At 35.6% G+C, this 25,531-nt stretch overlaps 2 protein-coding genes across 2 annotated transcripts; one reads left to right on the top strand and one right to left on the bottom strand.

Moving 5' to 3' along the window:
- Nucleotides 1–1,411: 1,411 nt before the first annotated feature.
- LOC144436079 (G-protein coupled receptor-associated protein LMBRD2-like) lies at nt 1,412–21,328 on the bottom strand. Its single transcript, XM_078124759.1, has 12 exons — nt 21,284–21,328; nt 20,087–20,349; nt 16,570–16,877; nt 15,729–15,896; nt 12,712–12,922; nt 12,127–12,425; nt 11,477–11,729; nt 10,739–10,872; nt 9,793–9,901; nt 8,470–8,674; nt 7,685–7,882; nt 1,412–6,873 (listed from the first exon to the last, which is right to left on the bottom strand). The coding sequence occupies exons 2-12, from the start codon at nt 20,258–20,260 to the stop codon at nt 6,638–6,640; spliced, it is 2,295 nt and encodes a 764-aa protein (XP_077980885.1). The 5' UTR covers nt 20,261–20,349; nt 21,284–21,328; the 3' UTR covers nt 1,412–6,637.
- A 285-nt stretch (nt 21,329–21,613) lies between these two features.
- LOC144436701 (oligoribonuclease, mitochondrial-like) lies at nt 21,614–25,217 on the top strand. Its single transcript, XM_078125554.1, has 3 exons — nt 21,614–21,865; nt 23,376–23,674; nt 24,746–25,217. Exons 1-3 carry the CDS (start codon nt 21,701–21,703, stop codon nt 24,888–24,890), a joined length of 609 nt encoding a protein of 202 aa, XP_077981680.1. The 5' UTR covers nt 21,614–21,700; the 3' UTR covers nt 24,891–25,217.
- Nucleotides 25,218–25,531: the final 314 nt, after the last annotated feature.

Here is a 25,531-nt window from a genome sequence, read left to right as displayed (position 1 = left end):
ATCTGAATCTATGACTGCAGTGCCAGACAGGGATAGGTATGTCAATCTGAATCTATGACTGCAGTGCCAGACAGGGATAGGTATGTCAATCTGAATCTATGACTGCAGTGCCAGACAGGGATAGGTATGTCAATCTGAATCTATGACTGCAATGCCATAGGTATGTTAATATGAATATAAATATAAATCTATGACTGCAGTGCCAGACAGGGATAGGTATGTCAATCTGAATCTATGACTGCAGTGCCATAGGTATGTCAATATGAATATAAATATAAATCTATGACTGCAATGCCATAGGTATGTCAATATGAATATAAATATAAATCTATGACTGCAGTGCCAGACAGGGATAGGTATGTCAATCTGAATCTATGACTGCAGTGCCAGACAGGGATAGGAGTGTCAATCTGAATCTATGACTGCAGTGCCAGACAGGGATAGGTATGTCAATCTGAATCTATGACTGCAGTGCCAGACAGGGATAGGAGTGTCAATCTGAATCTATGACTGCAGTGCCAGACAGGGATAGGTATGTCAATCTGAATCTATGACTGCAGTGCCAGACAGGGATAGGTATGTCAATCTGAATCTATGACTGCAATGCCATAGGTATGTTAATATGAATATAAATATCAATCTGAATCTATGACTGAAGTGGCTGACGGATAGGTATGTCAATATGAATATAAATATGAATCTATGGCTGCAGTGCCAGACAGGGATAGGAGTGTCAATCTGAATCTATGACTGCAGTGCCAGACAGGGATAGGTATGTCAATCTGAATCTATGGCTGCAGTGCCAGACAGGGATAGGAGTGTCAATCTGCATCTATGACTGCAGCGGTAGACAGGGATAGGTATGTCAATCTGAATCTATGACTGCAATGCCATAGGTATGTTAATATGAATATAAATATCAATCTGAATCTATGACTGAAGTGGCTGACGGATAGGTATGTCAATATGAATATAAATATGAATCTATGGCTGCAGTGCCAGACAGGGATAGGAGTATCAATCTGAATCTATGACTGCAGTGCCAGACAGGGATAGGTATGTCAATCTGAATCTATGGCTGCAGTGCCAGACAGGGATAGGAGTGTCAATCTGAATCTATGACTGCAATGCCAGACAGAGATAGGAGTGTCAATCTAAATCTATGACTGCAATGCCAGACAGGGATAGGAGTGTCAATCTGAATCTATGACTGCAGTGCCAGACAGGGATAGGAGTGTCAATCTGCATCTATGACTGCAGCGGTAGACAGGGATAGGTATGTCAATCTGAATCTATGACTGCAATGCCATAGGTATGTTAATATGAATATAAATATAAATCTATGGCTGCAGTGCCAGACAGGGATAGGAGTGTCAATCTGAATCTATGACTGCAGTGCCAGACAGGGATAGGTATGTCAATCTGAATCTATGGCTGCAGTGCCAGACAGGGATAGGAGTGTCAATCTGCATCTATGACTGCAGTGACAGACAGGGATAGGTGTGTCAATCTGAATCTGTATCTTGTGCTAAATCCATCATTGTCAGTGTTATATCTAATTCTGTGAAGAATCACGTAAAATAGTATATTTTCAAGGGATTTAATTTTCACTGATTTAGAAGCTATATACATATATATATATGATAAAGGAGATTTTAATTTAATAGCGGAATATCACAAAAGTGAAAATAAATCCTGAAAATTTAGTATTTCACTTATTTGCTATCTCTTCGTCTCAAAAAATAATTTTTAACCTGAAATTTAATATTTCTTCATTTCACTTCACAAAATTACAGTAAAACAATTCAAATCAATTAATTGTGAGTGAATTGATAGTCACCTAAAACTTTAGTCTATACTGAAGTCAAAGACATTGAAAGATCCATATTCTAATCTAATTTAGATAAGTGATAACAATTTTATAGCCAGTTTTCAATAAGGATCACCATAAATAAAAATATCCCATAATAATCCTGATACACACCCATCAACTAGACTAAGATACATTGTGTTGTTCAGCCCTATCAGAATTCTAAACCACTGTAAGATACATCATGTTCTTCAGCCCTATCAGACAGTGAGTGCCAGCTGATAGTGTGGTACTAATGTCTGTCTCTTACTTACAGACTAACCCATCAACTCGTATGACATTTGTAACTTGTTTACATAACTGGTAACAATGGCAAACTTGGCTCAAGGTTTTCAATAAATCTAAATGATATTTGACTCTAAATTAATTGTCTATCATCCTGAACTTTTAGCACTGCCAACTTAAGCATGTTGAAATCATTGTTGGAACTGGACATTATGGATTTGTGTCTCAACTTGAAAACTTGAGTAACTTGGCACCACAAAAGAAAAGAAAACAAGTCATCATACATTCCTGGATTAGTCAAAACTAAAATGTAACTTGGCACCAAAAACAGTAAAGAAATCTACAGAAAGATTCTTCCTTGTACAAAATTATAAAATGCATACAGCAGAAGAGAGTAAGCTGTGTACAGAAATGTCAGAATGGATATAGTTTTTGCTTTCTGTAAGAGACAGACAGGCAACAATTGTATCCATGGTTGATTTTCCAGTTCCAAGATGCATTGCGTGAGAGGACATCACATGTTGTTAGTTAGTTTTGTTGTCTTTATTACATTTGAAATATAACATTTTTATCTGGAAATGATGGAAAGACATGTTGACCTCTTTGATTTTGAGTGATTTTATAGAACAAAGACTAAACACCATCAATGACATAGAGGGATTTTACATGTAAACCCCGGGTACGGTCAGGTGACAACCATCCCCCAGAGTAGTGTGTGCAAACCCCTCAGCATGTACACAATACATGGCATTGTATGGAGAGATGCACAATGCATCTTGGAACCAGTAACAGGTCTATTCTCTGACTTTTGTTTCTGCACAGTTTACTTTCTTCTGCTATGAATGGTGAATAACCTATATTTCATTTCTGTAGTCAAATCATCTCTTAATGTTCTACAGTCTCCATAAACATATCTGAACCAACAAAAATCACTTCCACATCTGCTACCCTGTGTGCTAATTAAAAATAAATGATATATATAACTTTACATTTTCTTTTTTTTTGTATTTTTGGTATACACATCTATAAAAAACAAACATATATATACGAATGAACTATACATTTTTGTAAATACCAATGAATGTATACATCTAAATATTTCAGGTAATGACACCACTACATTTGTTTAATATTTGTAAACATACAGTACACATTAATAATACTGGGTAACCACTTCCTTATAGACACTGAAAACCACTGGTGAATTTCATAAAAAACAAACATAAGTGTTACATCCCTATCCACTGTTATTAATTGCACAATATCTTTTTACAATGACTTCATACTATGTTTATGGAAATATTCTCCCGTTCTACCAACCAACCAATCAATCAATCAATCAATCAATCAACCAATCAATCAATCAATCAATCAATCAAGTACATTTTTAAAGTGTCAACCTCTAGAGCACTTGTTTGTTCAGTGGTGCTGAATGGTGAGAAAACATCATATGCTTTGTTAATTTCACTTTGAAATAAGCTAGACTATGAGAATGAACTTGAGTCTACAAGGTTTATCTACAATCTAGATACACATAAACCCATAAACATTTACAGAAGGTGTTGTCGGCAAGGTTTGTAACATAGACTGCAAGATGTGTTGATGTTCCTTCCTTGCTGCAGCTGTAAATACTTTGGCATAGGTAGTAAGGAAATGTCATCATCACAGATGTAGCCAATGATGAGAAATAGTTCTCACAATATATACTTTCATAATTCTAATATAGTGCATGTATTTTTTATAAACATATCAATAACATCACAAGTATAGTAGATTAAATTTGAGTGAGAAAAACAATTGTGTGATCAATTTATAGAAAAAAATTGGTCCAGCAGAACAAACTACTGCTATGTATTTCTTATGGCAACACTGATATACAGTATAACATTAACACAAGGACACGTTATTGAATCAAGGAGGGCTTGTAAACAGTTCTTTTGTACATACAGTTGATACTTATCATGTTTGTTTTGGCTAAAACCTACATATAAACTACTACAGTTGTTATTTAATGAAAACCTTTCTTAACATCACACGTCTTCTAAATAGGACAGACAGTATAGTTGTGACCAAATTACTCTAAATAATTTCTCTGAGCCATCAGATCAGTACCGTGCCTTAACCTGACACACCAATTGTCATGCAGTGTCTCTGAGCCATCAGTACCGTGCCTTAACCTGACACACCAATTGGCATGCAGTGTCTCTATACTATGTAGAATGAAAGATATGGAAAATGAAAATACAAACAAACAAACAAAATATTGACTTTACATTTCCAGCACACATTCCATTGACTCTGTATGGAGCTACCTATCAAACTGATTACCAGTAGTACTATTTGGTTGTGTAGTAACTCATATGAGAATTGTGTTGTGACTCCAACTGTAAGTCAATATTATTAGAATATTAGTTTCAAATGGGATGAAACGTCATATTTGGAGGTAAACAATCACCCACTATTTGATAATATGACATGTGTACCAGTATATATAAAGTGTAGATTTATAATTACCTCTTGTCAGCAAGCCCAATTGTATCATGTAACAGATGGTTATATTGTCAATATAGACAGAATCACAGTGAAAAATTGCACAGAATATTTCACAAATTTAATTCAAACATTTTGAAAAAGTCTACCCAGGTATGAAACTAGTCAAAGATTCACACCATTTCTGAATTACTACTGAAATAGTATTTCACATACATTATAGCATTTACAGAAGTATTATTTTAATTTAATAAATCCACTACTAATATTTATACAAATCTGTCACTAAGTTGTCATCTATTGTGCCTCTGTTCTGTTGTCATTGGTCCTATAAGGTTATAGAGGTTAAAGTGTAGGGTTCAAAGTTCACAAGAGTCAAAGTACAACATCTGTATTTTAGATATGTACAACATGAGTTACTCTCCTTAACTGATCACTTTTGATTTACAATTCCATTTATAGAAAACACTGCTAAACAACCTATATGAAAGGAACATTTCAGAATACTGAAAGAGTGAAAAACTGAATTTAGAAATTTGAGAGCTGATATCTAAAGAGATTGAAAATATTGCTCCCAGTCCCTTGTTTTGGAATATACATTTATTAAAGTAAGATAAAAATCCCTTGAATCAGAACTCTTCATTCTTTGACCTCACCTGTTATAGTTTGTACTTGAATAGCACACCATAATACATTGCAATAAATATATACCATCTGATATGTAAATATCTACACAACCTGATAATTTTACATACAATTAACATATTTCGAGTACATTATTATATCTTTAGCACACTTTGGTAGTTCAGTGCGGCATTCTTACAGTAGTAAGCACACCTTTGTAAACAAAAGTCCAGGAAATTTGACAGACTAAAAGTAGTCCAGCAATAGAATATCCTGAAATAACTGACTTGAAGTGAGTGAATGTGATGTCTAAATACTCACAGCTGACAGTTTACATCTTGAACTAAACATTGTATTTTCTCTTTGTCAAGAAACTCATTTTCTCTAAATATTGACACACTAGTCATAGTTAGTTATTATAGTAATACACATCTTTGTGAGGTATAGCAAATACTATGACATTATATACACCTACAATTATATAGAATGACTTTCTAGGATAAATATTGAAACTACTAAATCACAAACACAAGATAAAGACACATGTCAACATACTATATAGATGAAAATATTCTGCCAACAAAAACATGGCAGTTAATAACAAGACCAATTCCATCAAAAACAGGACGATGGATTTTGTTCAAAGAGCTGAAAATGTTGTCAGATTATTAAGTTGTAAGATATAAATAAATATTTTTTAAAGTGTTTGGTCTATTTCAAGTGTACTGGTTTGACATTGTTGACCGTAATACACAATAGAGGAAGACATGTAGGGATTAAAGGTTAGGGGTTAAAGGTTATGTTGAAGAGTAAATGAGCAAATATCATATGTATGTCACACTCTTTGTTCAACGACAAAAAGTAATCAATTCAGGTGCAATCTGATCCAAGTTGTAATTTTTTGTGTACAAAGACATCCTGGTAGAAAGTGGATTAACTTGGCAATGCAGATGAGATTGACAATACATTGATCACACTTGTATGACTGATCAATGGTGACAGAAAGAACATTGGTCCTAACATTTAAGTTGTGTGTAATCAAAGTCCTTCTACAGACTCTGACATTAAAGGTTAGGTTATTTGTAGAGCCGAGTTAATCTAGTTGTTGATTTAAGGGTTTACCAAATATAAAACTGGTAAGCTAGGTCCCTTCAGTTATACTCTTAGTAAGTTACCCAATTCACACATATAAGATACCTATGCAGAAGTAAACATTTTGAAAAAAACACTGGCATTCTAGTGTACACAGTCTGATAAGGTATGCTGTGGTGGGGCGCCCTCACACATCGGTCAACTCCTTTCACAGGCCAGTGAGGGCGGTATGACACAACATATCTTACAGACTAAGGTGAATATTGAAACCCTGTTTTGTTAATACAACAATATGCTGTTGAAATATGGATGTAAGATGGTACAGAGAACAGTTGGTTACACATCGTCAAAGAAGCCCCTTGTTGGTTGATTTCTGGAGGAATAGCCAGACGTTCTGCCTGAACTAGACCATGTTGGTCTACCAAGTCTTGCTCCACCATTTCTGTCTCTGTTTATTGATAAGCTATCAGTGTATTCAGTGACATGGTCTTCATGAAAGTCAATTGGTTCAGTTTCTCTCAGTAACTCCACCTTATCACTATCTGGTGGCTTGTTGTTTTTGGTAAACTTGGCTGTCAACATAAACAGAACATGACATCACAGGTTGACTTTCAGATATCTACAATAACATTTATAACGTAAATTGATAAATGTTGTAACAGACACAGTCAATTCCTTTTAATTTAACACAAACTTCCTTTCATTTGAGAAGTAATGCCAAGAAAAATGATAGATCCACAAGACGTATGAACTTGTCTAGTAACTCTCAGTTTTGGTTTTATGACATTTATTGTTTGTTTCCTTCCAACTTCTATCATATTGTACCAAGTTGTACATATTTGAATGAATTGATTCACTGGTTGTCACATGTCCTCACAACCCATGTTTACATGAATTGATTCACTGGTTGTCACATGTCCTCACAACCCATGTTTACATTAATTGATTCACTGGTTGTCATAAGTCCTCATAACCCATGTTTACATTAATTGATTCACTGGTTGTCATATGTCCTGACATCACATGTTTACATTAATTGATTCACTGGTTGTCATATGTCCTGACATCACATGTTTACATTAATTGATTCACTGGTTGTCATATGTCCTGACATCACATGTTTACATTAATTGATTCACTGGTTGTCATATGTCCTGACATCACATGTTTACATTAATTGATTCACTGGTTGTCATATGTCCTGACATCACATGTTTACATTAATTGATTCACTGGTTGTCATATGTCCTGACAACACATGTTTACATTAATTGATTCCCTGGTTGTCACATGTCCTGACAACACACGTTTACATGAGTCAATATGTTAAGAATTGTCATCATTTTCCACATTTTTAAAATTAAACTTGTACAGACATCTTACCCTTTGTTGCCTCATAGGAGTTACTATTAGCACCTCTAATAGTATCAGTAGCACTATCACTGTCTCTATTACGAGTATATCGACTCCCTTCACTAGATGAGTACCCTCCTGATGAATAGCCTGCATCAGGGTTGTATCGGTCATAAAATTCTCGTCGTCTTGTCTCACCATCTTGTATTCGTTGACGTCTTCTTTTTTCTAAAATGGAAATAATAGAGAAATGAGAACTGGGTAGTCTAACAAAACTCATACAACATGCTACCTAGATTTTGTTCTCTTTGCACCAAACAGCAAAATAGAAGTATATTGCTCTCTCTGAAGTAAATGGTTTTATCTACTAGATGCATTCCTGTACCAAGTTCTGTTTTTGTTCAAGGTAAATGTATGTTGTCAAGACATGGGGAAATGTTTCAATCAGTCCAGTACATTATTCTTGTGATAGCCAATATCACACAGGGAGGTGTACACACACAGGTAGAAGATGAACACAATCATACACACAGACAGAGACACAGACAAATACACAGACATAGACATAGACAGACAGACAGAGACAGACACACAGACAGACAGACAGACAGAGACACGTGCATGCACAAACCACACACACACAACCACACACACACACACACACACACACACACACACACACACACACACATACACACACACACACACACACACACACACACACACACACACACACACACACACACACAGGTAAATTCAACACCCTGTTTTGGCCTTAAAACCCAACATAATGCAAAAACATAAATTGTGTCTACCTCTCTTGACAATCTCCCTGCCCTCATCTACATAGTCCTGGGTCATTTCATCTTCTCCAATGAATTGCTGAAAGCCTAAGAAAGCAAGACATCTACTACCCAGACTGAAATAGGTAGCTATACACAGAACTAAGATAGTAATTGGATAATAAATATAAAATCCATCAGCCATAAATGGAAGTACATCCATATGTCGACCCATGATCTGAAAAAAATACATTAAAACAAAATGTTTATTGATAATGTAAAACTTTGCCATTACAGGAAATACATCATCCATCAGTGAGTTTGTTAGCTACACCTCTGGCAGCCATGTGACAATTTCTTATGATTTTATTCAATACAGGTGACATGCAACCTAAACAGGGATACTAAAGATTATTAAATCTCTTACTCTTTAGAAAGTGACATCAAAATACTTTTTTCAAATGTTCTTACAAACTTAACAAATTCAGTAAACATCTTTCATGGCTTAATGTTAGCTATTTTAACTTTTTTGCAGCAAGGATATTTTATCTTACAATTTTCATGGCTTACAGTGGTTGATGACCTAAGGAGTTATAAACGGGTTTTGTCTATGGATTGTAAGTGTGAATTCATATGCAGTGCTGTTTCTGTGTCAAGCATAACCAAATCTCTATATTACAACTTAAATATTTGTTTTTCCTCTGATTCAAACAAATTTCAAATCAAAGTGAGCCCTTCATGAAATTGAAGTTAAAAAGACCCTACTGTCATGTCTTCATAGAATATGAGATGAGAGAAATGACTAATACAGGACATGAACCCACTTTCTAAGTCCTACAGCATTATTAAATCAAATCTGTTGTGGTACTGTTCTGGGTATAAACTCAATATTCTCAATAATAAATTCTTTAACATTAGACATGTTTTGTGGATCAAGGTTGTATGGCGTTTAGGCCCAACCTTGGGAGAGCCTGTTAGTCGTAATATCAAGGTCCACAAAACCCATATCTAGTCTGTTAAGGTTTTATCACATACTCTATGGAGTGTTAAAATAATCAGAAAATATTTTTTGCTTATTTTTGGAGAAAATAATGAATGAACAATTTGCACAACTTGCATGAATGCGAGGGAGCTGTCAACAATTGAATTACAATGAAGGCAATACATTGTGACACTGGTATATATACATGTTAAAGAATTTATTGAAAATGTAGAAAGTGTATGTATATCAGTACTAATGGTCAAGATTAGATATCTTCATCTGTTAATTATTTATCTACAATCTGCATTTTAAATAAACCAATATACATGCATATTTCCACATCATTACAAAATATAAAGCCCAACTCTACTTACAGCTGTAAATGATGTTTCTAACATTTCTTCATCTCCAGTGATGTGACTATCCAGGTGTATCAAACCCAGGAAGTTCAGACATAGTGGAGGCGTTAAACGACAAAGTAAACTGAAAAGAAACAATTTTTACGATCAATATGCAATTTGATTGTCAACATATCATAAATATCATAGATTCTTACAATGTTCAAATGACCTGTTCACCATAACTCATATTTACTGACTTCTGACTTCACATCATTGCATCATACTGTAATGTTGATTACAGTATGTAATCTGTGGTTTCAAGTATAGTATCCAGTGTTGCAGCCAGCGTTTTGAAAGAGTGGGACATAGTGTCCTGAGACTTTCATTTTTTTGGGTCATCATAAATATTTTTGGGACATTATCAAAAAAAGCGACAATGGCGTTGTAGCACAACTGTACAGTTTTTAAAAATATCTACCCACATGCTGATCCATGCTAGGTATTTGCTGAATGATTATGCAGTTGCCTATCCAACCCTGTTGTTATCTATGCAATATACAAGATCATTTGGCTGTTGCTATAGGTGTGGTCATGTTGCTAAACATATTTGCATACAACTTTAATATGGGTCATCTATGACCCGTCACTTCCAATATTGTGGGTCTGATCCCAAAAATGTGTGTCAAATGACCCCAAAAGATCCTCTGGCTGCAACACTGGTATAGGTCGGTATAGGAGGTTGATAAATACTTGTAATGGTGGACAAATACAACAGCAATCAGTATTGCAGAGTACACATATTATTACATGTGGTCACAGCTATGTTAATCACAATGAGTTTAGGACTAACTTACTCAGGATAACGAGATACTAAAGTCTACTAATTAATATTGAGGAAGATCAATTTTCATCTTATATACATAATGAGTACTTATACAAGTCACACATATATAATCAATCATACTGTAACCATACTTACATAGCAGAAAACAAAAGACTGTTTTCATCGGTTTGGTGATGATCCGCCAAATAATAATAATTAAATACTCTTATTTTAAATATTGGATAGTATGCACATACACTCATATATGCAATGGTTAGGAATGAGGCCAACTGAAAGGTAAGTAAAGTAGACACATTGGTACATGTTAGGGCTTGAAATTGGTAGTAGTCCAGGGTATGTAGACTACTAGACATTGTATAATACATATTTAGACTACCAAATTAGCAGTAGTCCAGGACACAAAGTGCAGACTACTAAACATAATATTGAAACAGGACACGATACCGGTATTAATGTAAGGGTGTAAATGAACTTTCTGAGTTCCTAAAATTTGAATGAATCAAAAACACAAGAAACATAAGTATTTCAAATCAAGTAATCGTTAAACTAAGAATTCTATCAATGTTGCCATGAAACTTTGGGATAAGATGATTTTTAAAGTACACTACATTAATGAGCAATTCTGGTCCACTTCTGACCAAGATCTGCTGTCAAAGAGCACCTCTAGTGACCAAACTATACAATCTTTTGTTTTTAGGATAACTTGACTATGACATAGTCTCCTACATGTTGTCTCACTCTGCCCTCATCAGCCTGCTCTATGGGACCAATGTGTGAGGATGCCCTGTCACATTGCACCTTCCAGACTACCTTACTGTTAAACAATATCTAGAACACATTTGACAAGAATTCATTCATAAGTCATACACTCACCTCTATATAAAAATAATTGTAATTACTTGCAGCTAAGTCAACAAATATAGCAAACAATGAAAGTATGGGATTCTTGTTAAAGAATGTCACTTCTGACCAGATAACAGCTAAGGAGAAGGTTGCTAACAAAATGGCTAATATTCTTAGAGTCCATGGTTTGCAGACAATTTTCCAATACCATTCCATTTTTGGTGTATAAATAGCTCCAATCACGCCTCTCCTTGGGTTAGATGAAAATGTATGGACAAAATATCTGGAATGGAAAAGGAAAATACACTGAAATATTCATACATAATACTCAAAACATACAACATTTGATATGACTGGTACTGTGATAGGTAGTAATGGTTGATCTACTTGGGTATATAAGCATTGTACAAATGTTCCCCTCTAAAGAGACAATTTTGATAGAAAACTGAGAGTAAATTAATCTGATTTCCCATATCTCCTATGCTACTTTCTTCTACAACAATCACAAAAACTGCCTTAGGTACTTTTTGATAATCTGCTGTGCTTATCTCATGAATATGTGTTGAAAATTATGAGTATTCACTGTACACTGAAAGGTCAGTACATTAGTCACTTGTTGTCAAGGGTTACGATGAGTAGCTATGATGAACTTGATAACAACATTTTCTCTTAGATCTTACCTGTCTCCATCAGCATTCTTATCCACATCTTCTAATTCAAATGCTCTTTCCAGAAGTCTGTGCCATTCAAAATGAGTTCTTCGTTCATTCATAACAGCATAGATGACTTTACTATGTAACTTGACTAATGTTCTCTGGGTAGGCATCTCCAGCTCTCCACTGTCATAATCTTCGTAGTCATCCATGGTTCGTTTACCAACCTTGTCTTGGAAATCCTCTGGACATTTTGTCATAATGGTATCGATGTGTTTGTGAAGGGGATGGTTGTATCGGATAGATTCTGTGGCTTTCTTGATCTCCTGTAAAAAGTATCATTTTTACATTATATTGCACATTTTATCATGAAACATTAGAAGATGAGTAAGATCTTAAACCTCCTTGCCATGGGGACCTGGTAGGACATACATTGCTATGTGAAAGGTTTTATCCTGTGCACTAATGGAATCACTGCTTGTACACAATCTAAAGACTTGACATATAAATGATTGTGTGACTATAGGTACATGCCACATGTTTAATAGCACTTTCATCATGTTTACAAAGTTGTTAACTTATAAATGTCTTGTTTGTTATAAAGCTACTTACATCTAATACATCTTCTAAATTTTCTTCGGCTTCTGACTTCTCTGTACTTAATTTTGCAATTTGGAAATAAATGTATGACAGCTCATAGCCTTTCTTAGCTGCATTCCAGTACTTTCTTGGCACTTCAACAAGTCCATATCCTAGTAACAATACCAACAAGAACAGACCCCATGTGTTGCTGGCTGTTACTAGAAGTACAGACATCTTTGCTCTGTTCAAAGACAAGTGGAAAAAGAAAGAGGAGTTATATACAGCTACCAGGGGATGGGGAGGGGTGGGGGTAGGTAGGTAGGGGCATGTGTGGGTGGTCTATGGTATTATTCATTCTTTTATGTGGATCAATACACTATGTGGTAAAATGGTGGAGTAAAAATAGCGTTGACTTTGCTTGTTCATGGCAATCAGGAATGAAACATGTTTAATGCCACCACGACATAATTAGTGCCAGTAATTGATTAGAGTAAGTACACCAGTGATCCAAATCATCTGTTGATACTTTACAATTCAAATTTATGATATCAAAGCAGACAATTTACAATGGGAATAACATTCTTAGAATATAAACAAGCTATTAGAGTGTGACTATGGAGTGGAATCCGCTGGCTGTAGTGTATTTATAATTTCATCTTTGCATGAAGTATTTCCTTATCTCACTTCATACAAAGTTAATGCTAGTTCTATTCAGATTCCACATTCCAGATACATAATTGAAAATTCTTTCTTTGTTGATCCTTTATCCTTTTACTAAATGCATACATCATAGATGTACAGTTCAAATCTAAATGTTTTTTTTTCCTTCAGAATTTTATTGTGCTATTCTAAATAGTGTTATTCTCATCACTAGTAACTGAAAGTCTACAGCATTGCCAGGGAACATAAACTAGTAACTGAAAGTCTACAGCATTGCCAGGGAACATAAACTAGTAACTGAAAGTCTACAGCATTGCCAGGGAACATAAACTAGTAACTGAAAGTCTACAGCATTGCCAGGGAACATAAACTAGTAACGGAAAGTCTACAGCATTGCCAGGGAACATAAACTAGTAACTGAAAGTCTACAGCATTGCCAGGGAACATAAACTAGTAACGGAAAGTCTACAGCATTGCCAGGGAACATAAACTAGTAACTGAAAGTCTACAACATTGCCAGGGAACATAAACTAGTAACGGAAAGTCTACAACATTGCCAGGGAACATAAACTAGTAACTGAAAGTCTACAGCATTGCCAGGGAACATAAACTAGTAACTGAAAGTCTACAGCATTGCCAGGGAACATAAACTAGTAACGGAAAGTCTACAACATTGCCAGGGAACATAAACTAGTAACTGAAAGTCTACAACATTGCCAGGGAACATAAACTAGTAACGGAAAGTCTACAACATTGCCAGGGAACATAAACTAGTAACTGAAAGTCTACAGCATTGCCAGGGAACATAAACTAGTAACTGAAAGTCTACAGCATTGCCAGGGAACATAAACTAGTAACTGAAAGTCTACAGCATTGCCAGGGAACATAAACTAGTAACTGAAAGTCTACAGCATTGCCAGGGAACATAAACTAGTAACTGAAAGTCTACAGCATTGCCAGGGAACATAAACTAGTAACTGAAAGTCTACAGCATTGCCAGGGAACATAAACTAGTAACGGAAAGTCTACAGCATTGCCAGGGAACATAAACTAGTAACTGAAAGTCTACAACATTGCCAGGGAACATAAACTAGTAACTGAAAGTCTACAGCATTGCCAGGGAACATAAACTAGTCACTGAAAGTCTACAACATTGCCAGGGAACATAAACTAGTAACTGAAAGTCTACAACATTGCCAGGGAACATAAACTACTAACTGAAAGTCTACAGTATTGCCAGGGAACATAAACTAGTAACTGAAAGTCTACAGCATTGCCAGGGAACATAAACTAGTAACTGAAAGTCTACAACATTGCCAGGGAACATAAACTAGTAACTGAAAGTCTACAGCATTGCCAGGGAACATAAACTAGTAACTGAAAGTCTACAACATTGCCAGGGAACATAAACTAGTCACTGAAAGTCTACAACATTGCCAGGGAACATAAACTAGTAACTGAAAGTCTACAACATTGCCAGGGAACATAAACTACTAACTGAAAGTCTACAGCATTGCCAGGGAACATAAACTAGTAACTGAAAGTCTACAGCATTGCCAGGGAACATAAACTAGTAACTGAAAGTCTACAGCATTGCCAGGGAACATAAACTAGTAACTGAAAGTCTACAGCATTGCCAGGGAACATAAACTAGTAACTGAAAGTCTACAACATTGCCAGGGAACATAAACTAGTAACTGAAAGTCTACAGCATTGCCAGGGAACATAAACTACTAACTGAAAGTCTACAGCATTGCCAGGAAACATAAACTAGTAACTGAAAGTCTACAGCATTGCCAGGGAACATAAACTAGTAACGGAAAGTCTACAGCATTGCCAGGGAACATAAACTAAGTAAATAATTGACATATTTGGCAGGGCTTGGAATTAACTTCTTTCTTTGGTAGTCCTAGTTGGTTTCAGTAAATTAAATATTAAAACATGAAATGAAATAAAAGTAGCACAAGCTGAGTTTGTAGGCTTTTTACTCCAGTGAAAGTATTTATATAGCATCTCAATTACACTATTTTAGTATAATGTTATTGTCAATGCATATCTTCTACAGCATTACAAGTCTTCTGGCATTGTTAGCAAGCACAGTATAATTGCATAGTAGGGTTTCCTTGCTATTTTTATATCATATAAAAATAGCAAGGAAACCCTACTATGCAATTATGTATGCTGAACTATGTCATTGGATCGTTTATAAGTTATTTCTTAATACTAGTACCTGGTTAGAGTTTAGTCATCTTAAAGTGATGGTTAAGTATGTTTCAGTTAGTAGAATACTGCAGGTAGCTTTAAATATACAGCAAAGGTTATGCTGAGAAAAATGTATAAAGTCAGCTAGTGTCCCTTTAACTAACAATACAATTCAGTTTACTCACCCATCCAACCTAATGTCAGGTCTTGCAGCGACATAAATCAACAGAACACCAAATATGAGAAGATAACTTCCATAATATATAGCATTTTCAATTAATGCTGCCTTCAGTTTACCTCTTACTGTGAATTCACCAGCTCTAGAGTAGGACTGCATCAAGGGACACACAATCCTGTACAACATTGAAATGAAAACAAATAAATCAGATATATGTGACACATTGTGATATGGATATCATTAATTATTCATATTCAGTATGTGAAATTTTATATCTAGACTATGCTGCTTTTTGAAAGACAATGGAAGGCATACTCAGCACTGGTTAAAAATAGAAAATGACTATCAATTGTACAGCTTATCTGTGCTGTTATTTGAAATTGTCTTTATAGGACAACAGAAGCCATCAGCACGGGTTAGAATTACAAAATAGCAATGTTAATTCCTTGTATGTTTTACACTATATTTCACATCTGTGTTGTAACCTTTGACCTCCGGCATTTTTTTGACTAGGAGTTGTGAGATTAAATACAGGACAATTGGCCAGAAGTAACAATACCAAATTAGGGAATGACTATTTATATTTTTAGGTGTTGGGAAAGTTTGAAGATAAAACATATTTATATATACACAATACTGACAAACAGTATCATCAAAACATTTATCCAATATAACTAAAAAAAAAGATTAAGTATAATTGTAGCCTAGTGTTGAGTCATGTGGGAATTTTGACTATCATCTCAAAACATAATACTCAAAATCCCAAAATGACTTGACTACACGTTAGTATACTTTAGATACATGCCCAAAAACATATCAACTTGGCTTGCGCCCTTTTTAGAACTTACCAGGTTAAAATTTGTGATGTCCAGTACACAATTTTCCACATATCTGGCAAGATTGTATCTGGCACATAGCTCCATGGTTTGCCGCAGTCAAATATTTCACGTCTAACTATAGATGTTAACTCAGTTGTCTCAGTTGAATTGAGGGTTGTTGTAAAGTAGGGTACTTCGTAAGTGGTGCTGTTATCATTTTCAACTGATATGTCTACATCACGTGGAAAGTATGTGGGGATATCGGAGTCATTGGATGCTGGTAATGAGCTGATTTCTTCAACCTTTTCATGTTCATAGATACATTGTTGATATTTTGTCTGTAATGGAAAGGGACTGATGTTATCATTATTCTGCACACATTAATTACCACAACCAAAGGAAAAGCTAATACCTAAACACACACCTTTTAAAATATTGAAACAAAAATATGACTTGCTGTCAGTTTTTAATGTTTATGACTTGCATATCACAATATTTCAATGTGCATTTATTATTTACTTTACACATTAGACATAATTTGATTGTCTTTGATGTCACCATAGATATACTATTACTATCAGGCCTGTATCATATCAAATAGACTTCAATATTAGACCACTGAACCAGTTATCATGATCTAGTTTTCATCAGGTTTTGGGGGATGGGGGTGGTAGTTACTGTACTTGGATAAATTGTAAATGGAGATGAGGTGTCCAGATGCCAAGATATCGAACAATTTCAAGAGATTTTTTATACCAAACAAGGATTTATGACCCTCACATATGACCCTGCAAGACTTTTAGCAAGCTTAAATTCAGACAACCTTGTGGCTTTGTGATGGTGAGTTTATCTTCTTTTTTTTAAATTAGTTTTGCAAATATAATAACACATGGTAAGGTTTGAAAATTTTGTCATTTTGACATGCATGATGATGTGTTACATGTATTATCCCATGCATGAGCCAAGTTGAACAAAAAATATGGAATATATACTCTGGTCATTCTCTGCCACAACAATGTGCATCTATGTCACTGGTTCTGCTTAGCTGTGTTTGAAATATGAGTCAAAATATTCCAAATTGCCATTACTTTCCCAGATTTTTCTTTGATATTACTGACTGGTATAATTTATGTTAGTCTTCATTCAGTCAGAAAATACTTGTGACCTAAGGGTTGTCACTACAACGCTACTGACTTGTAGTGACAACAACCTCTTAGGTCATGAGTACTTTCCTTGGCTGAACAAATAAAAATATTGGGGAAACGGGAAATAACATCTAATTATACAGTGAAGAGACAAAGTGATCATATACAGGTATCCCATGATTCAGATATACTGTATTATCATAGACAGGCTGTTACAATCTGATCAAAACTGGATTATAGTGAATGGGTACCATTTGTACATACACAGACTGATTAAAGTGTAATCACAGGTCATATATTCTTTAAAGTCTAATATCAACCCACTACTCTGTATGACCAAGCCTGATTCATATTACAATGATCTGAAAGGTGCACACCGGCATTCTTAATTTTAATAAATTGCAATGTGCTATTCTTTTCTGATGGCTAAACACAACTGGTTATAGAATTTATGCAAAGGAAGTAATGCTACAGGGATTTACTTTTATCATGCAGTCAGCTGTTTTCACTTATTTTAATTTCGCTGATAGCAAAAGGTATGGTATTATAAACAAATCTGGGATTGTTTCAATAGGGGCTTATTCTAGTGGCAGAAATAAACCATTAAAAGTATTCTTCATTCACATTTGTGATGGATTGATTTTTCAAAGTTATGTACAATTTTTTAGTAGCTACATGTACAATAGATCTGATCTATAAATTACTTATTTTGTGTTTCAATTCATGTTCTGATTCTTTTGTTGATCAACATAAAGAAATATAGTTTATGTTATCAATAGTGCAAATGTTGCAAGGTCTGCACTTCATTCTAGCAAACCTGGCCAGAGCTGTTATTTCTTCTGCAACACTGCATGTATCTTGGACGGTGCCTAAAAAGAGGCTGTGGTTTATGGTGATGATGTACTCGCGTCCTTAAAAGCATTAGTTGCTCCACTAAGCCTCATCCCAGTTGCCAGTCAGGTATGGTTGTTTGTACTCCACTAAGACTGACAGTTGCCAGACAGGTATGGTTGTTTGTACTCCACTAAGCCTCATCCCTGTTGCCAGTCAGGTATGGTTGTTTGTACTCCACTAAGCTTGACAGTTGCCAGACAGGTATGGTTGTTTGTACTCCACTAAGCCTGACAGTTGCCAGTCAGGTATGGTTGTTTGTACTCCACTAAGACTGACAGTTGCCAGACAGGTATGGTTGTTTGTACTCCACTAAGCCTCATCCCTGTTGCCAGACAGGTATGGTTGTTTGTACTCCACTAACTAGCCTCATCCCAGTTGCCAGACAGGTATGGTTGTTTGTACTCCACTAACTAGCCTCATCCCAGTTGCCAGACAGGTATGGTTGTTTGTACTCCACTAAGACTGACAGTTGCCAGACAGGTATGGTTGTTTGTACTCCACTAAGACTGACAGTTGCCAGACAGGTATGGTTGTTTGTACTCCACTAAGACTGACAGTTGCTAGACAGATAATGGTTGTTTGTAGCTAGATCGATTGAGACCCATTATGTCAGGAATGATTTATAACAAGGAACCTGCATGTATTATTCAAAACCTAAAAGGTGATTGAAGATCTATTGGTACTGCCATAGTCACAGACAAAAAATATACATACTAGTACCAGGGAATACTAGTAATATATAGTAGCATTCCTCATACAAATATGGGAAATACAACCATATTTGTTATTAATTGAACTCCTGTATACAATAATAGATAATGACAGATCCTCTGTCTGACCAAAAATGGGTAATTATCTACATTTTGAAGATTAGCAGATAATTGCTAGCTGCTCAATATATGAATAAATTTGTCTAGTGTAGTTGTCACAGGCGCTAATGCGTGATTGGTCAATGTGTTTTAATGTGTGTAACAGGTGTTACAGCCCAGGTATATAAAGGGTGCTGAAAGGCTGGCATGTTCTATCTCAGTTGCTAACACCAACGACCAGAAATCCAAAAAAAAAAAAAAGAAGAAGCAATAGTTTTCTTTTTTTTCAGACAGACCTTCAGGATTTCAACTTTTTAATGTGTATTTTGTTTAGACTATTTTGTTCTGACTCTAACACTCTCAACAAGACAACTGTAGTACATCCATAAACTGAAACAACTCTGAATGGCACTATTTATGAATTGTAGGGGGGACTGATGTGGTGGTAATGTGTGGACAGTAACCAATGCAAACACAATTTGTGCATTCTTTTTTTCATTTGTATGCTTGACTTTGAATGCTATGAAATTTAGAAGAGATTGAAATATTTCTGTAGAAAGTCACAACCTAACCCCATGACAATTTATTTTGTTGTAGCTGCAAAGGATGTCCTTTGCAATTTATTACATATTAATCTCATTTATTATAAATAACAATTCCTCATAGAAAAAGGATTATCTCACAACAGATGTTACTCACCGATGAAACATCTAGAGGCAGAATGAAGATTATAATGAAGGAAAAATACCATGATACAAAGGTTGCTAGGGTTACAACTATATGCTGTTTCCTCCAGTTACTGTAGCGATGCAGCAGATAAGCTGACAAGATGAATACACAAATAATTTCCACTGCTAAAGGTCCAACACTCATGGTTCTGATTGTTTTCTTGATGGGTCTGTTATCCACACGTTTATGATTTCATACCATTTTTCTGTCTCTTTTCTAGGTTCAGCATAGATCTAGAGAAAATAAATGCAAATCACAATTATTAATTTGAAATACCTCTCTGATTTGATGTCACATGATTACCTCTATCCCTGGTACAATCCTTGTATTTATAAATTGTTGGCAGGTTTTCATACAAAAAATGTAAAATGATTAATTTAATTAATTCACCATAAACCCTCCATAAAGAGTCCATGATTCCACACACACACACACACACACACACAAGAAACACATTATCCTTAACAGTTATCACATAAATTTAAATTGGGGATGAGTCATTCAAAAAACAACAACACACTGTTAGTCATATGTGACTAGGTATTATGTTGTCATTTTGTGACACTGTGCATTTTAAACTTTTAGTTTTACAAGTAAATTCTGAGGATGAAGGCTTTCGGTGGTATGAATAAACGTGATTTTTCAGCATGCACACACGTTGGGGACGATCCCCTATCATGTTACACGTGTAAGATAACTGTCAATTGAGTAAAACGTTACATCATTTGAAGTTCATCAATCATATAAAACCGCAGGGTCACAGTAAAAAAATGTAATACAAATTATAATACTAACTTTGTCATTTCCAGATCTTACAGAATACGATACCATTACCAATACCGATAACGTAAGCATATCTCTCCGAATGACAAAAACACCCATGGCCGGTATATTGTATACAAATCAAGCCCAGCCCACCTCTATTGTGCTTGTCTTACGCTCATGTCACAAGTGAATTCAAATTATCAACTCAATCATCAATGGATGGATTGCTATGAAAAAATACCAAAATGTTTGTGTCATCCTATCGCTGAACAAAAATGTCTACGCCATAGCTTTGTAATTGTTTCATTAAATTACTTTATCGGGAATGAATAGAATAAGGATATATTAAGAACATATTTTAAACAGATTTTCTTTGAGAAAAATAGTCAAACGTATCCTTACCTGCAGACGTGGATGATATCAGTATTAGTAAAATTCTCTTCCACACTACCGGACTGCGCATGTGTGTTTACAGGTGTTCGTTGTTGATAAGTTTGTTGTCTCCTTTCTCCAATATTATTTTTGCTCATATGTTTACGAAAACATCAGTCACGGGTTTTTTTTTTCTGTGACAGACTAAATGTTCCAAAGATCCAAACCGACTTCAAAATAACACTTTTGTGGTGTCACTATTCAGTTTTAAAAAAAAGTATTTCCGTTTGTAATTCTGGAGGTCAAAGGTTGGTGCTGGGTCAAATGTCAACACTGCGGTTTCTCGTTGAGTTTATAAGGATACCCCTTGCACAACCTGTTAGGGGTTTATTAATTCAAAGTCAAAGCGTCAGAGGTTTCTCTGATCCAGATAGAGTTTCGTGGAGGATGTTTTCCAATGGGGCAAGACACATCGACAAACTAAATCCTAAGTCTATCGGAAATCGACTAATATGGGTGGATTGCGAAATGACAGGTCTCGACGTTGACAAATGTCGATTGATCGAAATAGCGGTGGTTATTACGGAGAGCGACTTATCACTGGTAGCGGAGGTGAGTCTAAGATGCACAATCCATAGAAACGCCATACACTCCGTCGTGGTCTTCATGAATTCTGACTTACGGCTGTCGTCGAAAGAAAAGATTTGATATGCCACGTGGACGATTTCCATTGAGTTGATTTCTTAAAAATGCCCCAAGTCTTGCCTGTATGCATCATGTAGCATGAAGTCACGGCGGGATTCACGCACACCACACCACCCACATCCAATTTTGAAATCAAGCAACCTTTCGTGAATATATCGTGCGCAGCATACTGTCACGAAGATGTTACATGTTTTATTTATTTAACTTATTTAGAGCTTCTAATAATAATACCCAAAATGCAGGTGTTCAAAAATATTGACGAGCCTATAATTGAGGAGGGAAATAAGACTACACTCAGAGTCAAACAGTGACTTTTAAAAAAAATGTTAGTTGTACCTGTAGATAAGTAGATAAATGAAGGAAAAGCTAACAACTTTTTTGTCTATTTCCAAAGATTCTTTATCAATAATTTTTATCCCTAATTTTATCTTTTTCTGGTAAAACCTAGCTGCTAGACAGTGCTACAAATTACCATTGCATATAAAGTTCAATTATCTCATGTTTTTGTTCTCGGACCAGATGAAAATGATAAAGCTAATGGTGTTGTTACAAAAGAGTTTGTTTTTTTCTATCTATTTTATTTTATCACATTACTCATGCTTCCAATCATCCTAAAGACTATGGGTTATGAATTTCCTTAAAAAGAATTTTGTCTACCTTTCATTAATCAAATAACTCATAGTATTCTTCTGACTTTATTTTCAATTTCTAAGGCATCCAGACAATTATGTACGATTCTGAATTGATAACATCACCAACATAGACACTAAACACTAGTTTTTTTTCTGTTTTTTTAAAACTGACTGACTGAGCCATCATTTTTAGGTCATTATGATGAGAAACGTAGAATTAAAAAGGGTCATTGTATCACCCAAGGTCCACGAAGGTACCATATCTTCTGTGAATCACCCAAGGTCCTATTGTGTTAAAAAGGGTCATTGTATCACCCAAGGTCCTAAAACCATCTACTGGAGAGCCTTGGGCCACATGAAAATCAAGTGTATTTGGGATACCCTAGGGAGACAAAGAGTTACACATGTTGAATTCACATTCATGTTAAATAAATTAGTCCGTATTTCCAAAATATTTTAGACACTTTGGAAGTGAAAAATGATTTCCTCACAAAATTTGGAAAGAACTCCACAAAATATTGTAATGGTATAATTTATTTGGACTTGATAAAAATAACCAATCATGTGTCGTCTGCATCTTGGGTCGTCAGGTCAGGTTGACCCCCAAGCTGCCCCTACTTGCAAAGAGAGGTGACTTTGGGCTACCAGAGAATAATGTCATGTAGTAATTGAACACATCATGGGGTACCCTGAGATGCCTTCAGACTCCCCAGGTGGCATAATTGAACACACTATAGCAAAGAGTAAAGACTAATTTGTCTTTGACCTTTGACCTTTGTTTCCAGGGACCAAATATAGTGATTCATCAACCCGATGAAATTTTAGAAAACATGAATGAATGGTGTATACAACATCATGGTGAGTCTGGATTAACTGAGGCAGTGAGGAACAGTAAAATCTCACTGGAACAGGCAGAGTACGAGGTGTTATCATTTATACGTCAGCATACCCAACCAGCACAGAGCCCTCTAGCAGGCAATTCAGTTCATTGTGATAAAGTCTTCCTAGAAAAGTACATGCCCAAGTTCATGCGACATTGTCATTATCGAATTGTTGATGTCAGTACAATCAAAGAACTATGCAGGTGAGATATCAAACTTTATTGTTTTGTTGATTTGTGATACATTTTTATTGTGATTTTATGCCTAAGGAAGTAAACACTTATAGATTTATTGATTATTATTAGTGTTTGATCTAGGAATTTTAAAATGGGAGCCATGGAGGGCCCTGCTGATCTGAAAAGGGGCCATTTCAGAAAAAAAGAGGGCCATAAAACAGAATTAAGAATATTATCATAAGTAATAAGCCACTTTGATAATCATTAGCCTCATCTACACGGCACTAAAAATCCTACCTGAGGTAGGATTCAGGATAGTTTGAAGCCCTGTAGACGCAAACGTGTCCTGAAACCGTCCTGAAACCGTTCTGACTTAGGAGACCTATGAGATGTTTCCTGATACCCTTCTGACTTCATCCTATGTACTATCAGGAGGGAACGCACAACATCTATGCCGTAACCTTCCTGTGTTTAGACACAAATCTATCCTACCTCAGGTAAGACTTGGACTGCCTCAGGTAGGACGACCTACGTGTAGATGGGGCTAATGATTCTCACATGGTGGTTGTATTTTCTGTGAAGTATCATTAACCATTAAATTATAACAGTTTAGCTAAGTTTTTGGGAACCCAGGTAACAGTGAGAGAAATTAGGTTAAATTTGCATAGAGTCTCATACCATGCACCATGATATTTGCTGGGAAGCCATGGTAAAACACTTTTCAAACTCAAGTAGATTTTATCTACTACCGCCCTTAACGAAAACACTGGTTTACACCAGAATTTTGCTCTGAAACCCAGTTAAAACACTTTGGAAACTCAGGTTGATTTTAGCCAATTTTTAACTTTTCTTTCGTTTTTTTTGTATTATTTCTGAACTCGGAGCATAAATAATTACATGTAAGCTAATATATTTCAGGTAAATCACTCACCCTCTTTCAACTGTTATTGTCTATGAGTCAATGACGTAGACTTGTCATATGACCACAAGGGGGCGCTATATATTACCGTTATTTCCATCCCCCTGGTAACCCTAAACACCATGTTCAGAGTACATCATGTATGACATGTTATATATCAATTGTATTTTGTATTTTAGACGATGGTACCCCGATGTCTACAAGTGTGCCCCGGCAAAAAAAGCCAAACACAGAGCCGTTGATGACATCAGGGAAAGTGTCAAAGAACTACAATTCTACCAGAAAACTGTATTCAAGAACCCAGCTGATGTAAGGATTCCATAGGACATAAATGGCAAAATACAATACTGAAATAATCAATTACTCAATTGATATTGCGTTTCATGGTTCATGCAAGAATGCTGTACCTACAAAAGTACCTTGTTTATCCTAATATAAGCCTATACATACTATTCCCATGTACAATCATGGGGTTCAGTGCCATGTTGTTATCTATTAGGACCCATTCTGTGTACAACCATATGTTTCAATGCCTGTTGTTCCCCATTAGGACCCACTCAATCTGATTAAAATCTGATGTAGTGTACACGGCATGATTTCTTTTTGGCTGTTACTTTAACTGCCAGTTGTTCATTTGTGAGTGCTCATTACATAAGAACAAAGTAACAGCCAAAAAGAAATCGCGCAGTGTACACTACACTACATCAAATTTTAATCAGATTGGGACCCATTCTATGTACAACTAAAGGTTTCAATGCATTGTGCTTCCCTATTTTATAGAACCTATGTACACCCAAAGGGTTTATTACTCAACTGTTCTCTGTACAAGTGTAAAATCTTTAATACCTTGATTATAGCCACAAGTGTATCCATTTCTGTGTGCCCAAAGGGTTCAGTACCCAGGTTATCCTCATATGCCCATACTTCGCACTGTAAAGGGTGTAGGTATCCCATGTATGTGAACC

Source organism: Glandiceps talaboti, chromosome 6, assembly GCF_964340395.1.
Source record: "Glandiceps talaboti chromosome 6, keGlaTala1.1, whole genome shotgun sequence".
NCBI lineage: Eukaryota > Metazoa > Hemichordata > Enteropneusta > Spengelidae > Glandiceps > Glandiceps talaboti.
The sequence above is the reverse complement of the archived record's forward strand: the minus strand, read 5'-3'. Positions and strand labels throughout refer to the sequence as shown.